Source organism: Erigeron canadensis, chromosome 2 (genome assembly GCF_010389155.1).
Source record: "Erigeron canadensis isolate Cc75 chromosome 2, C_canadensis_v1, whole genome shotgun sequence".
Taxonomy (NCBI): Eukaryota; Viridiplantae; Streptophyta; class Magnoliopsida; order Asterales; family Asteraceae; genus Erigeron; species Erigeron canadensis.
The window spans coordinates 45,350,274-45,363,331 of NC_057762.1; the positions used below are offsets into that span (position 1 = coordinate 45,350,274).

Below are 13,058 nucleotides of genomic sequence, written 5' to 3' on the forward strand. Positions count from 1 at the left end.
CTATCATATTTTCTTATAAACAAAAATTAGAACTTGCAAGCTTTCATTATTTTGCCGAATGATCCAATCACATTAAATTCAAGATTGCTTACATCCCCATCATTCTGCTCTTTTTTTTCCCTCTCACAAGTTAAAAAACTTAAGATCGATTATCTAACCCATAAACTTCAAGCAGTAACCTAAAGTATATATGAGTCAAAAATTCATCAAATCTAATTAAACTGTTGATAAATAATGGTACGTACGTCTACATGCATGTAGTAGTAGTGCTAGCTAGCCATATACGGTTCAGCTAGCGCACGACCGATAGCCAAACCACATCAAGAACCACGGACATTGCAAGCAAGAAGCACCCAAAGAGTGTAAATGCGATTGAAAACGCAACATGGTCGCAGAACCTCTGTAGCGGCTTACAGAAATTGGGTAGAGACGAGTGTTTGATCCCTGTTCGGTTCAGATTGGTGACACCCGATGCAGCTGATCCAGCACTCATCATAGCCAACGCAAATACCTGTATGTACGTGTGTCACGAATCAGTTAATTAATTGTATCACAACAATAAGCAATTGATTGCGAGTAATTTATTACTACCTGATCAGCAGCATAAAGGAGCCATGCATGGTTCCTTGAAGAAATAATAGACGATTTCCTTATCAACATTCTGCTTGATGACATGAAAAGTTGAACAAGACAGTGAAGAGCTACAGCCGCGGATACTCCAACCAAATAGCTATTCAACAACAAATAACATTCTTAATTGAGAATATATATATATATATATATCAGACCGTTTTTTCAACCTTTTTGTAATCCTAGCAGTTAAAGCTTTGAGATGGATCTAGTTTATGTTATTATAGTTGTTTTTCTAGATCATTGTAATTGTATTTGTACTGTAGACTTCTAGTATTTTGCTAGTTGGTCTTTGTTATATATATGTATAATCATACTTTTGCCGTTCAAAAAAATATATATTTCAGACAGCTTCGTTAATTACTTTTTACCATGCATTATATATGGCCATATATAAGAAATGTACTAGTATATATTTATGTCACATATATTGTTATGTAAAATTAATAGGAAAAAAAAAATTGGATTGGAAAAGGACCATTTGGAGAAACATATATTGTATATGCTTACTCGAATGAGTTGGAAAAGGACCATTTGGAGTAAACTGGAAGATCAAAGCCGTAAAGTGAAATAGTTGATTTCTCTTTCGCGCTTATCATTACCACGAGCGAAACCAATGATGCCAATAAGCACGCAAGTCGTAAAGCAACGTGCATTACATTGTAGTTCCGAGGTAATTTCTTTTCAATATTATTCATCATGGTACCGCTTTCGATCTCCACAGCAACTTTCACTGTAGGAGCGGCGTGATCATCAGTAGTACTATCTGGTATCGTTTTCAACATCTTATTATATATTGTTGTGTGGTGTGATATGGTACATTGTGGAGAATAATTTGGGGGGCTTTTAAAAAGATGGAATGGGCGGAAAGGAAGGAGAGTAGAGACACGTGGCGGTTATGAATGAGCTAGGATCGAGGTAGGTCTGTGAATGGCGAGGATTTTGTTTTTGTATATATATATTGGGGTTCATGTATCGATAGATCATTTAGTGGCTAAATAAATGTGACACCCCATTTCTTCAGTTGTTGGTCCAATCACTTCACCAGATGATCAGGTGTATAGCCTCTTTACATAACCTTTCTTGGTTTACATTCGTTTCATTGGATACTGATTCTATAATTAAGCAAAAGATTTTTACAAGTACAAACATAATTACATAAAATAGTTTTTCATATGTGCTGACGTTGATGCATTGTGTGAAACTAGCTGAGTGCCAATTAAGTTTACAAGTATAATTAAGCAAAAGATAGTTTTTCATTGGATGCTGATTTTATAATTAAGCAAAAGATGTTTACAAGTATAAACAATTACGTTATATATCCGGAATATAGTGTTACTCTTCTGCTAAAGTCACTATAGTCTATATCTACACGCAACGAATGTATCAAGTTAATGAGTTATGGCCAGGCAAAATGGACCCAAACTGTCTAAACGTTCTTAATTGTACTTTTATTTTTCTTGAAGTACTAAAATTTCTTCATAGATATACTTTGAAAATATTTTATATGTACCCAACTAAGCTTTTTAATTTTTAATTTATCGACCTTGATCATGAATTCAATTACTCGTATATATTATTTACTGTTTCTTTTCACTATTTTATCTTTTTCCAAAAGAACTTTGTATACTTCGACTGGAGGAATTAACGAAAAATGGATATAGTTTTTAGAGTTGAATGATTATCAACAAATAAGAAGTAGATACATTTTCTTGAAAAATTAAGAAGACTAGTTAGTAATTTTAGATGTCCACTCATATTTTAATATATGAGAGTAAGTACTCGCACGTTGCAGCGGTGAAATGTTGGGAGAGATAGCTAGGTCATAGAGTGTGATATGCCATAAAGTGTGATAGGTCATAGGAGATGATATGTCATAGATTATGATGGTCAAATGCATTAGCCGTACGGGCTCCGTCCTCGGATTCAAAAGTTCGTCGAAAGTATATCGAATGACATCTTTAATGAAAGAGCATGAAGTTATAGAAACACCCGTATAATTTTTATGATTTATCGATGTACGGTTTTTGGTATAAAAAATTTTGAAAAAATAAGAGGAATAAATGATTTATGGAGAAGAGAGAAAAAAAAATGATTGGTTAGATTTGACGAGAGAAGGGGTATTATAGTTTTTTTAAGTAAATATTGAATAGATATGAGAGACATTTTAAAGAACTACTTAAAATCAATGTTGAAAATTTAAGTTTAATTTTGAAAATTTAGAGCTTTTTTATTTTATAATATACTTGTAGTATAGATAGTTCGAAAAATAGAATTATTTAGTTGTGCCACAATTAATTTTTCAAATCTCTTATAAGTATGTACGGCCGTTTTTGTTACCACCAACATAACAAGACAATTAATGGGAAGTGATATTCGTCTTATTTATTTTGATTGATGTATTACAGTTGTATATTACTGACTTCAGTCATTTATAGAATTTATACATTATGGTACATTAATCGAAACTGATGGTATCATTTCCTGTAATTAATGAGGAAGAAAACCAAATAATAATTGTCGGATGATATGATGTTCTAACTAAGAGGCCATTTATGTTGTCTCGTTCACAAACATAACACAACTAAACATCAAAAAGACTTTAAAAGCATAATCTTATTTATGTTTTATTATTATTATTTTTGTCAAACAAATGTATCCGCTACTTATTTATGTGTAGAAAATATAGCCTAAATAACTTTTCTATTAATTTAGGCTAAAGATTAAAGAAGGCACGGGAGTTGAATGAGATAGTTGTTGCCTTTGTCTGTTTCTTTTTTGGTATCTATATGTCAAATTTATGATCTCTAAATTGGTCCGTGAGTACATCATAGGCTACATTGATTTTCCCAACCTGCATTTGATTGAGACACTTGAGTCTCACTCACAACAATAAGATATATACCTATGTATGATGTGTGTAATACGATATCCATCTTTAAACCAAACCCATATATGGCTACCTTTTGTTGCCCCATTGAGACTGAGCCCAAGACCTTGAACCAAGTCGAACTTAACCAGGCAAGGGTACGTCTTCTTGATCATCCCCGTACTAATAATGTTAACTGAACGTACTTTGCTTTATTCTTTTGAGTTTCTTTAATTTTGTATAGGAAGTTGCCGTTGGAGTTATACAGGAAAATAAACCATCTGAGGCCTCTCGTATATTAAACGAGGTAAGTAAAAGGACATTGTTGTTGCTCGTTTGATATACGAAGGATTTTATTATGAGTTGTAAATGTTGTAGGGTATGCAACCAGTTATAGGAGTCGAAGAGATGGCTAAGGCTATCGAGAGGGCAGATTCAATACACAAGCTTCAAGGCACGGGCGTGACCATTGAAGCGGCTTGCCAATGCTCTATGATCGGTGCTCCTACTCCTGATCAATGTAGTTTGAAGGAACCCTTATCCGCTCCTTTCTAAACATGCTTCTAAGCAAAAAACAAAACAAAACAAAAAAATTGCTTATGATTTATCTGAAGCTTTTAGTTTACTTGATTTTATAATCATCATGTAAAGAAATAAAACAATTCAACCACTAACTAATTTTCCATGTTGTGTCATTCTGAACTTTATTTTAAAAGTCTTTTTAGCTAATTAGATCTGTTTGTATGTTCAACAACTAGCGTAAGCGTAGTATTTGCACAAGTCGTTTAAAGTAAATACTATATAAAAAGGCTATACATTTGTACTGGTTTTTTTAGGGAAATAATATTCCTACAACACATTTTTCTCATCTACAACAATACCTGCATCATGCAGCTGTATTCTGTGCATAAAAATCTATACATTCGTTGTAGATGATAAATTTCTGTTGTAGACATATCACTTTCCTTTTTTTTAAATCATGTATATGATTATATCTCATTATGTCGCATAAATGTTTATTATCTAAAATTACATTGGTTGTGTTTTTGAAGTTTCATTTTCACTAGATGGTTATGTAGATGTATCATAGTTATCGATTCGTAACTTTTAACTTGATTTGAAAACATGAATTTTTACTCGTAAATCGAAACGTGACTCGACTCGTAAAAGTCAAGACACTTTTATACATTACAAATTATTGATTACTTATGTATATGTGGCGTATTTATCAACAAGATATAAGTTGATTAACTTAATAAATTTATCAAAATATTACATATTCGATTATTTTAAGTCACAAACTTAATAAAAAAAATGGTAATTGGGTGGAAACTCCTTGATCTCATGTATCATTTAGTATCCACTAATCCCTTATCTAGGCTAGTGTCCAGATGAATTTCAACCACTTAATAATCTTCTGATTCTCTACCTCTACTGGAAAGTTGCGGCTGGTGATTGTCACAAACTTAATAGTTATCTCCAAAATTTGTACTAAAAGGATAAAAATACATATATAAAACATACTTTTATGCAACCATAAATATGGTATACAATATATAATCCTAGTATCAATGTACGATAATCATGAGTTTGCGACTTGTATTTACTCGGTCTAAATTTACACCGCAACTTGTAACCGTTATCGTTTGTTATACCAATCAACTTGTAACTCGTCGACTCGTCTTTTTTTTTTATTATTATTATTTTCGTTTTATCTGAAGTTTTAAATTTTAAATTATTGCTTAATTGTCACGGGATAAATAAAATATTAATAACGCAAGTAATCTCGGATTTAAATTCCTGAACAAAATATTCACAATTCCCTCTCATATTTGTTGGGTCGTAAAAAAATAAACACACCCACAAAACCCTAATTTCAAATCCATCTCTCTCACTCTCGTTAGGGTTTTTGAAAATGAATTCTTCAATACACAAAACCCCAAAATCAGCAAACAGACAATCTTTATTCTTCAACGATTTATCTACACCAGTAACCAACCGCCGATCCGGATCCGGCAAATTCACAACACCGGGTCAAGCCGCCGCCGTCTCCGCATTATGGCGTGAAAATTTCGCCACGTCTGATCTCCCACCACCGCCTAATTTCACTCTTGAAGACCGCTCCGATTTCTCACCCGAATCCGGTTTCCAATCGGACTTCCCAATCGGTTCACCCGACCCACTTTCCCCAAACCCTAAAACCCCTAATTCAAATAATAAACAATTTTCTTCAAATAATAAAAATCAGTCATCACCAAACCCTGATAGTACTTCTGGGTACAAGTTGTTTGGGGGGAATCAGAGTGTACAGAGTCTAGGTGCAAGTTCGAGTTGGTGGTCTGGTGGTGGGAAAGCGGATAACAGTGGTGAGGATAAAGGGAAGGGGGTTTTGGGCTCGGGTTCGGGTTCCCCGGTTGATGGAGTGGTGCATAGGAAGCCCGAGGCGTTGATTACGTTGCCACCGCCACGGGAAGTTGCTAGACCGGAGATTAGGAGGAATGCGGTTAATGTTGGGAATGTTGATGAGGAAGAATGGGTTACTGTTTATGGGTAATTTTTTTTATATATGGTTGTTTAGGAGCTAGGATATTAGTCTTGATTTGAATGTTGTACATGTTAGGATTTTGTGATTAGGTGAGTTTCATTCACCTGACTTAAAATTATGTGTGCTTTTTCTTTAAGATAAGTTAAATCACACCAATAGTCAAGCTCCAAATTGCATTTTGGATTTTAAAAACCATGATTAGCTATAGTCGCTTGAAATACGATGTTAATGAAACTAATAACGGTTTTGAATATTTTCTTGGGCTTCCTTGCATATGTGCTTGGTTGAATCGAATACACATTTGACCTTGGAAATTATAGTTACTATGTATCCAGACAGTTTGGTTTTGGAATGTATGATTAATTATTTTCCGTGTGTTTTGCAGGTTTTCGCCAGCAGACACAAATTTAGTTCTTCGAGAGTTTGAAAAATGTGGTGTAATTCTCAAACATATTCCAGGTCCAAGAGATTCTAATTGGATGCACATACTTTACCAGGTAATTTCTGCATCCTTTGATACCAAGCTTCAGCTTGTTGCCTGGCTGCTTTTTTTGCTTCTTTTTTCAGTTTTCTGGTTCAGTTTATGTATATTGTTAGTTACAGTTTCAATTTTACTAAGAAACATGGATGTGCCTACCTCTTTCATGGCTGCTATATTTGGTGCACAGGAATACATTTTTTAGACCATATTGCCAAATAGTTGCTATGGAAATGCATAAGTATGGGGTTGGGGTTCTAGGTGGTCTGATATCGGTTGTCTTGGCTGGAAAATGGAAGAGTTGCAACTCACAATTATATGATCATAAACTATGGAGAAAAATCTGATTTTTAGGCATTTGTTAATGGAATAACGTGGCAATGATTATGGAATGAGTTTAAAGTTTCTCACTTTGACTAAGATTGGCACACCAAGTAGAGTTCTTTCAGTTGGTCACTTGGGTAGGAGTGTGGGTCAAAACACCTTTAAGATCAAACAAGTTAAACAGGTTTGGACCAAAACAGGTCAGGTCAGGCTGGACTATTATTAATCTTTTTTGTATTATTGATTGCATTATAAGTTATTGCTCTAGATATATATAGTTTATATATAATGACAAATAAATTACTAAATTAGTATACAGTTCCAGTTTTTATCATATTTAATGCTTTACTGGCATAAATAAATGAATAGGGTATTAACTAAGAGGCAGAGCGCATATGGTATGGGTTTTGGGTGGTATCTTTGGTTGCCGATGTGGAGGCATGGTGGAAAGGCGGTTACCAGTGTGACCATGGTGTTTAGGATGGGGGGTGTCAGGTGTGTTTGGGCGAACGTGGTGTGGATGCGATCCGAGAGAAACTCATGGAAGCCTTTTCTGATTTTATCATTTTCGGTCACACGCATATATAATATAACTATATAAGTGTGGCCTGGGTGGTTTGGGGTGGTTTACAAGCCATACATCTTGTTTGAGGCTTATGGTTTCTTGGGTGTCAAGGTCATTTTCATAGTTTGGGTTTTTATGGTTTGAAGGTTCATTCTTGGTTTGGAATGGTTAATTGAGTTCAAAACTGAATTTTGTAATTGCCTTGATTAAGCATAATTTTTTTTTTCCTTTCCGGTTCTTGTTTTCGTGGTTTGTGAGTTTTACAGCAGCCAGTGATGGTGTTTGATGCTAAGTGGCATGTGGTACCCGAATTGACATGGACCCAGTTAGCAGAATGTCGTATAATTACTCATTTGAACCCTGGTTGTAATCTCGGCAGATTACAACGATTAAGCCAAAAACGTTACCGAAACCTCCAGTTGTTAACAACTTGGGTTGAACTGACTGGGTTTCTGGGAAATTTTGTTAGCGTTTTGGGCTCTTTTGGGTCTGTCAAAGACTCAGCGTTATAAAATGGGCCAACAAGTCATGATAAGTAATCTTGCTTACCAAAAACGGGCTCGTGAACTCAGCCCCTACCTTCACCCACCTACTGGCATCGCCGTCAACTATTACGACCGCCAAAGCCCAAAGTATAAAAGGAAAGAACAGCTTATCCAAAGCGGCCACGGATCATGAGCATCCACTTGCAATGAGTGGCCAATTGGTCATGGATCATCCACTTGCAGTGAACGCCCATTATTCTCTCTATGTCAAAAGCCAAACTAAATACTCCTATAATATAATGTTATAAATGAATTTATAGAACAACTTTATTTGGAAATTGGCGACTCAAATCAAGACCACCGGAACTTATCTGATCAGTATTGAGCAGATTTCTAAATAATCATGTGAAATGACTAGCTTTTACAATAACCATATTTTAGAACATTTTGTTTTCTAATATATCTCTTGATTTCTTGTTCTGATTTTGTAGAGTGTGCACACGTTCTATTAAGCGGGTGCAATTCTTTTCATATGGTGCTCAATTTTTTAAAGAACTATGTTGATCATAACATCATTTTCTCTGAAAACAGTTTGTTACGTCTAGAACTCATAAAAAAATGTAGCTGATTATAAGAATGAGCTCAAGTCATCAATCAGTTGGCAGTTGCATATTTTACTCACTTTATTGTTTATTTTGTCAGTTGCTTTGTTTTTTGAGATGAAATTGGTTTCATCACTTTTTTTTTTAATTAAAACAGAGTCGATTTGATGCTCAGAAGGCTCTCAGTAAGAACGGAATGCAACTAAATGGAGCTCTACTAATTGGAGTGAAGCCAGTGGATCCAATGCTACGCCAGTCTCTGACTGATAGACTCCACAATCAAGGATTTATGCCTATACCACCGCCAACAACTACTAGAAAATCAGACCCAATTGCTTTCAATGCATCTTCCCGCCCTTATCATCAAAATGGTTCCACATATACCCCCCAAACTGGTGGAACCATGGCTACCCCTGCTAAATCATTCTACTCTAAATTTACAGATTTGATGTTTGGGTTGTAGCTGAGATTATAGAGTTTAAGCTGGCTATGTTTTTGGAAGATGATGCAGTTGGTATTTTAAGAGTATTGTGTTATCAGAGGCTTATACAGCTTGTAAAAGACGACAAAGTCATCAAAGAATTTGTTTTTGCAAGCAAGTATTTTTGTCTGTAATGTATTTGCAATTTATATTGTATGTTTTGGATTTTGTCATAGTGGTTTTTTTGGATAAGATCCAAATTAATAAGGCTATCTCCAATGCTAAGGACGTCTTTAGGCGTCCTTAAGCTGTCACATACTCACATGATATCCTTACAAATCCTTATACATCCTTATAAATCCTTCAAATCCTATAATTCTATCTTCAACCATACAAACATCCTTACATATCATTTTAACTCCAACTAAAAACAGAAATATATTAGGTAAGGACAAGTAAGGGCATCATTTAAAAAATTCTTAGTTCTGGACAAGCTTCAACGACAAAGGATATCCAAGGGCACCCAAAGGCACCCCCGTTGGAGATAGCCTAATGTTATATGAATATAGATGGTATTAACAATTTGTGACAAAAGACTGATAACTGGAGACTTAAATTGGCTTATAATCAGTTGTCTATTCATAATGTAGGAGGCATACCTGACTCATATAATGGTTATGGTTATTGGGTGTCCTAGCTGGATTTCAAGATTTTGTATCTGAGATAGAAAAGGGTTGGGGTTCTCCTGAGCGTTACCTTGTATTTGAGAAAGAAAAGGGAGGGTTGGGTTAATGGATATGTTCTCCTGAGCTCATGATAATGTTTTTGGGTGGGCAACTCATTAGGTAGGCACCAAGCATTAGGCATAAATACCAAACTAAACCTTCCAACCTTTTGCTTTGGCAAAGGAGAATGCCTTCCAACTTTTTCCTCTTTTGACCATGTGAACCAGTTGCACGATTACTTGACTTAACCGACATGTCGGTTCCATTTCCCAATAACTACACGTTGTTATCATTCGACTAAGTCATCTGAAAGAATTGATTTTTGCTTAAGACGTTTAAGATTATCAGGATTGACATTGTTTACTCCCACACATGTCACTTCTGGTACCAGTCTTTTTACCTACGAGTATATGTTGACATAGAAGATTAAGATTAAAGATGGTTGTCCACTAAATTTAAAGATAAACATTCAAGTACAATACAGTACTTCTTTTATGCATATCTCGGCTTATGTTTAGCTCTGCCCGAAACTTATGATTTGAATATAATGTAGGTCAAAGAAAACTACAAATTAATTGCACTAAAATGTGCAAGTATGGAAGTGCCCCCATTGCTTGTTTTGTTGTTGCTTTGTAGTAGTAGTAACATGGAAGACAAATAGCTATGGTTGAATGGATCTAATATTTCTTTTTTCTTTTTCTTTTCTAAAATAATTATTTCTTTCACGTACCTCAATTATTGTACCATGTGCTTTTCCACATGCACGTATGCCCCCATCTACTCTCACTCTCTTGTCATGTGTACATGCATGGTACTTTCAAGTACCTGTATTATCCTTATCATTATTCATTTATTTTTATTTTTTTAATCAATTCCATCAATAATTCTTTTTCCCTGTACATACATGGCTGTTGCTAAAAATTAGCAAGAAATTAAAACCTTCTACATGTATCAAAATAAGAGCTCAGAATAAAATAATTAACAGTCAAAACCTAATGTTGGCCATCAAAAATTCTGTATAGGCTAGGATAATCTCCATCAATCCAACTTAACTATTCGTATTTTCTCTTTAGTTTGAAGGGCATATAATCTGTACTGCAGCTGTTCTTAATTTCACACTGTTACCCTTCACATTCAGAGGGATTTATTGTTTGATTGATCACATGAAAAAATGGAGAGGATCATTTTCCCCGGTTTTAAAGGGTAATCTAATTCTAATATTATACTAGCTTAAGAACCCGGATGATACCCAGGTAGTATTATGATAACCGAGTAATGTAAAACGTAAAAATAGGATAACACAAGTAACTACGAAATAAGTAGTCAGTTAAAATAGAAAACGCTAAAAGCTTATTGCAATAAAGAAAATGTATATATATGTAAGCAGTAAACAATGTAATATTTACGCTAAACAATCTAAACATACAAACGGTATAAAAAAGTATCTAAGTAGATCATATATGTATTTATGTAATCATTAAAATAGATAATTAATCAATTATATGATGGAAAAGAAAGGTTGTACCAAGTATGAAGGATATTAGCCAATTAAAATGATATATGTAAACAAATAAATATTGCGTATATCTATCGTTTGTATTTTGTTTGAATAGATTATCTAACTATAAATACATTAATCACCAATGTATATCTTATAATTTAGTTGCATTTTGTTCATTAAATAGGATAATATGTTAACAATAATTATTTGGTGTTGCATGACGTCATTAAAAGATTTGTTTTAGTTAAGTTAATGAATGAATATATTATAGAAGTGCCAAGTAAGCTTTTGTTTAGCTATTTTTTAGGCTTGGACTTCTGTTTTATATATGAAAAAGATTATATATCATATATTATAGAATTTGGAGCACTAATAAGTTTTGAAAGTTTCGTTGTCATATATCTCTTTTTCGAACTCATTATTCTTGTAAGCATTAGTTTTGACTTTTAAGATAGATTACTTCATTGGTAGACTAGACTAAAAAGTTTGAGTTGTTTTAGTTTTTAATAATAATAAAAAGTTTGAAGAAAATATTTTTGTATTGTTTGGGTAAAATATGTAATATATATCAATAATATAGTCGTATGTAAAAAAGTAATATTTCTTTTCATATTATTATGATATATATTTATTTTAAATAAGTAATAATTATAATTACATACTAAGGTAGAAAGATATATAGAAACTAATTATTTTATAAAATACGTACAATGACTCAGCTTTCAGGTCTTAACAGGTTCGGTGCGTACAAAATTCTCAGCTTTCAAACATGAAAATGACTCATTTAACACTTGCCTTTGTTGATTTGAGTTTGATAGTTATTCGTTTTATTTATTAAAAAAGTTAAATGTTGAACTTTAAAATATTAAAAACAATTATTTTTAAAAATTGAAAAAGTTGCATAGTACATTTTTTGCTTAACATAACAGGTACCCAATTGCCAACCTAGACGTACATTATCACATTTCATTGATTTTGATGAAATTATATTATATTGTTTAATATACGCAACTCATCGGCCGTCACATATCCCGAAATTGCAAAGATTGATGCTTATCTTAAAGACAGACATCTCCATAGCCGACACTTACATAAGCTAAACTCGGTTTTCTTAACACTGATTTTTGATAATTTGATTAAACCCGACGTTAACAAAGTTCTTTAAAAGGCCCATTTTATATTCTCTAGCTAGGACCTAATTTTTTATATCCTATGACTTTTATAAATATAAAAAAATTTCAAATTTGCTCCTTCGTCAAAAAAAAATTTGGCTCCTTCCCGCATACATGTTATTAGAGAACCGGTTGTAAATGAGCTTCAATTCATTGGATCCTATAACAATTTGGCTACTATGATATGTTTTTATACTGCCATATATTGTCTCTATAGGTCGACCATCAATGCATGGGACATGAACATTGATCATGTTGTCGATCATTTTGGATTTTTATAGAACATAAACATATAAAGTATTGAGATATATTATTTATAAATAAATAAATATTATTTTTCTAAATTTAATATCCGTGCATTCAGATATGCATTTAGGATACACGTACACAGAGTGCACGGGAAAAAAAGTTGTCACCGGGTTTTACCTAATTGCACACCACCCTGTCCTATAGTTGCCCAATGGGTGGGGAGCAAATTGGGCATAGCCATTATTGCTTAGCGGGAGGAGTGGTAAACATTACTCCATTCACCCTTAGGATGATCCAATTTTGGGGGAGGATTTAATTAGAACTGTTAAGGTGCGTAAGGGGTCCAAGCCAGAAATGTGTTTTGAAAAACGTTTTATTAAAAACTTGTCATTGGAATCTCCACCCATCACTCTCACACACACATATACACATTTAGTTACTATTACGGTGGGGGGAGTGTTTCCTCGCCCCTTCCCGGTTTTTCACTTTTTC

General features: G+C 33.7%; 3 protein-coding genes across 3 annotated transcripts; 2 read left to right on the top strand and 1 right to left on the bottom strand.

The window, feature by feature from the left end:
• Window positions 1–292: 292 nt before the first annotated feature.
• On the bottom strand, window positions 293–1,415 carry LOC122588353 (CASP-like protein 3A1). Its single transcript, XM_043760460.1, has 3 exons — window positions 1,141–1,415; window positions 592–730; window positions 293–511 (listed from the first exon to the last, which is right to left on the bottom strand). The coding sequence occupies exons 1-3, from the start codon at window positions 1,413–1,415 to the stop codon at window positions 293–295; spliced, it is 633 nt and encodes a 210-aa protein (XP_043616395.1).
• A 2,110-nt stretch (window positions 1,416–3,525) lies between these two features.
• On the top strand, window positions 3,526–4,177 carry LOC122590072. The gene is made up of 3 exons (XM_043762405.1): window positions 3,526–3,657; window positions 3,744–3,806; window positions 3,878–4,177. Exons 1-3 carry the CDS (start codon window positions 3,538–3,540, stop codon window positions 4,052–4,054), a joined length of 360 nt encoding a protein of 119 aa, XP_043618340.1. The 5' UTR covers window positions 3,526–3,537; the 3' UTR covers window positions 4,055–4,177.
• Window positions 4,178–5,305: 1,128 nt separating this feature from the next.
• On the top strand, window positions 5,306–9,152 carry LOC122587229 (nuclear pore complex protein NUP35). The gene is made up of 3 exons (XM_043759340.1): window positions 5,306–6,049; window positions 6,430–6,541; window positions 8,656–9,152. The coding sequence occupies exons 1-3, from the start codon at window positions 5,415–5,417 to the stop codon at window positions 8,959–8,961; spliced, it is 1,053 nt and encodes a 350-aa protein (XP_043615275.1). The 5' UTR covers window positions 5,306–5,414; the 3' UTR covers window positions 8,962–9,152.
• Window positions 9,153–13,058: the final 3,906 nt, after the last annotated feature.

What these genes read in the sequence shown, in the direction of transcription:
- LOC122588353 (XM_043760460.1), bottom strand. Translation starts at nt 1,415, where the DNA reads ATGTTGAAAACGATACCAGATAGTACTACTGATGATCACGCCGCTCCT. An exon ending in TCCTTTTCCAACTCATTCGA is followed by an intron (nt 731 to 1,140) that starts GTAAGCATATAC and finishes GTTGTTGAATAG; the next exon opens with CTATTTGGTTGGAGTATCCG. An exon ending in TCCTTTATGCTGCTGATCAG is followed by an intron (nt 512 to 591) that starts GTAGTAATAAAT and finishes ACGTACATACAG; the next exon opens with GTATTTGCGTTGGCTATGAT.
- LOC122587229 (XM_043759340.1), top strand. Translation starts at nt 5,415, where the DNA reads ATGAATTCTTCAATACACAAAACCCCAAAATCAGCAAACAGACAATCT. An exon ending in GAATGGGTTACTGTTTATGG is followed by an intron (nt 6,050 to 6,429) that starts GTAATTTTTTTT and finishes TGTGTTTTGCAG; the next exon opens with GTTTTCGCCAGCAGACACAA. An exon ending in GGATGCACATACTTTACCAG is followed by an intron (nt 6,542 to 8,655) that starts GTAATTTCTGCA and finishes TAATTAAAACAG; the next exon opens with AGTCGATTTGATGCTCAGAA.
- LOC122590072 (XM_043762405.1), top strand. Translation starts at nt 3,538, where the DNA reads ATGTATGATGTGTGTAATACGATATCCATCTTTAAACCAAACCCATAT. An exon ending in TCGAACTTAACCAGGCAAGG is followed by an intron (nt 3,658 to 3,743) that starts GTACGTCTTCTT and finishes AATTTTGTATAG; the next exon opens with GAAGTTGCCGTTGGAGTTAT. An exon ending in CCTCTCGTATATTAAACGAG is followed by an intron (nt 3,807 to 3,877) that starts GTAAGTAAAAGG and finishes TAAATGTTGTAG; the next exon opens with GGTATGCAACCAGTTATAGG.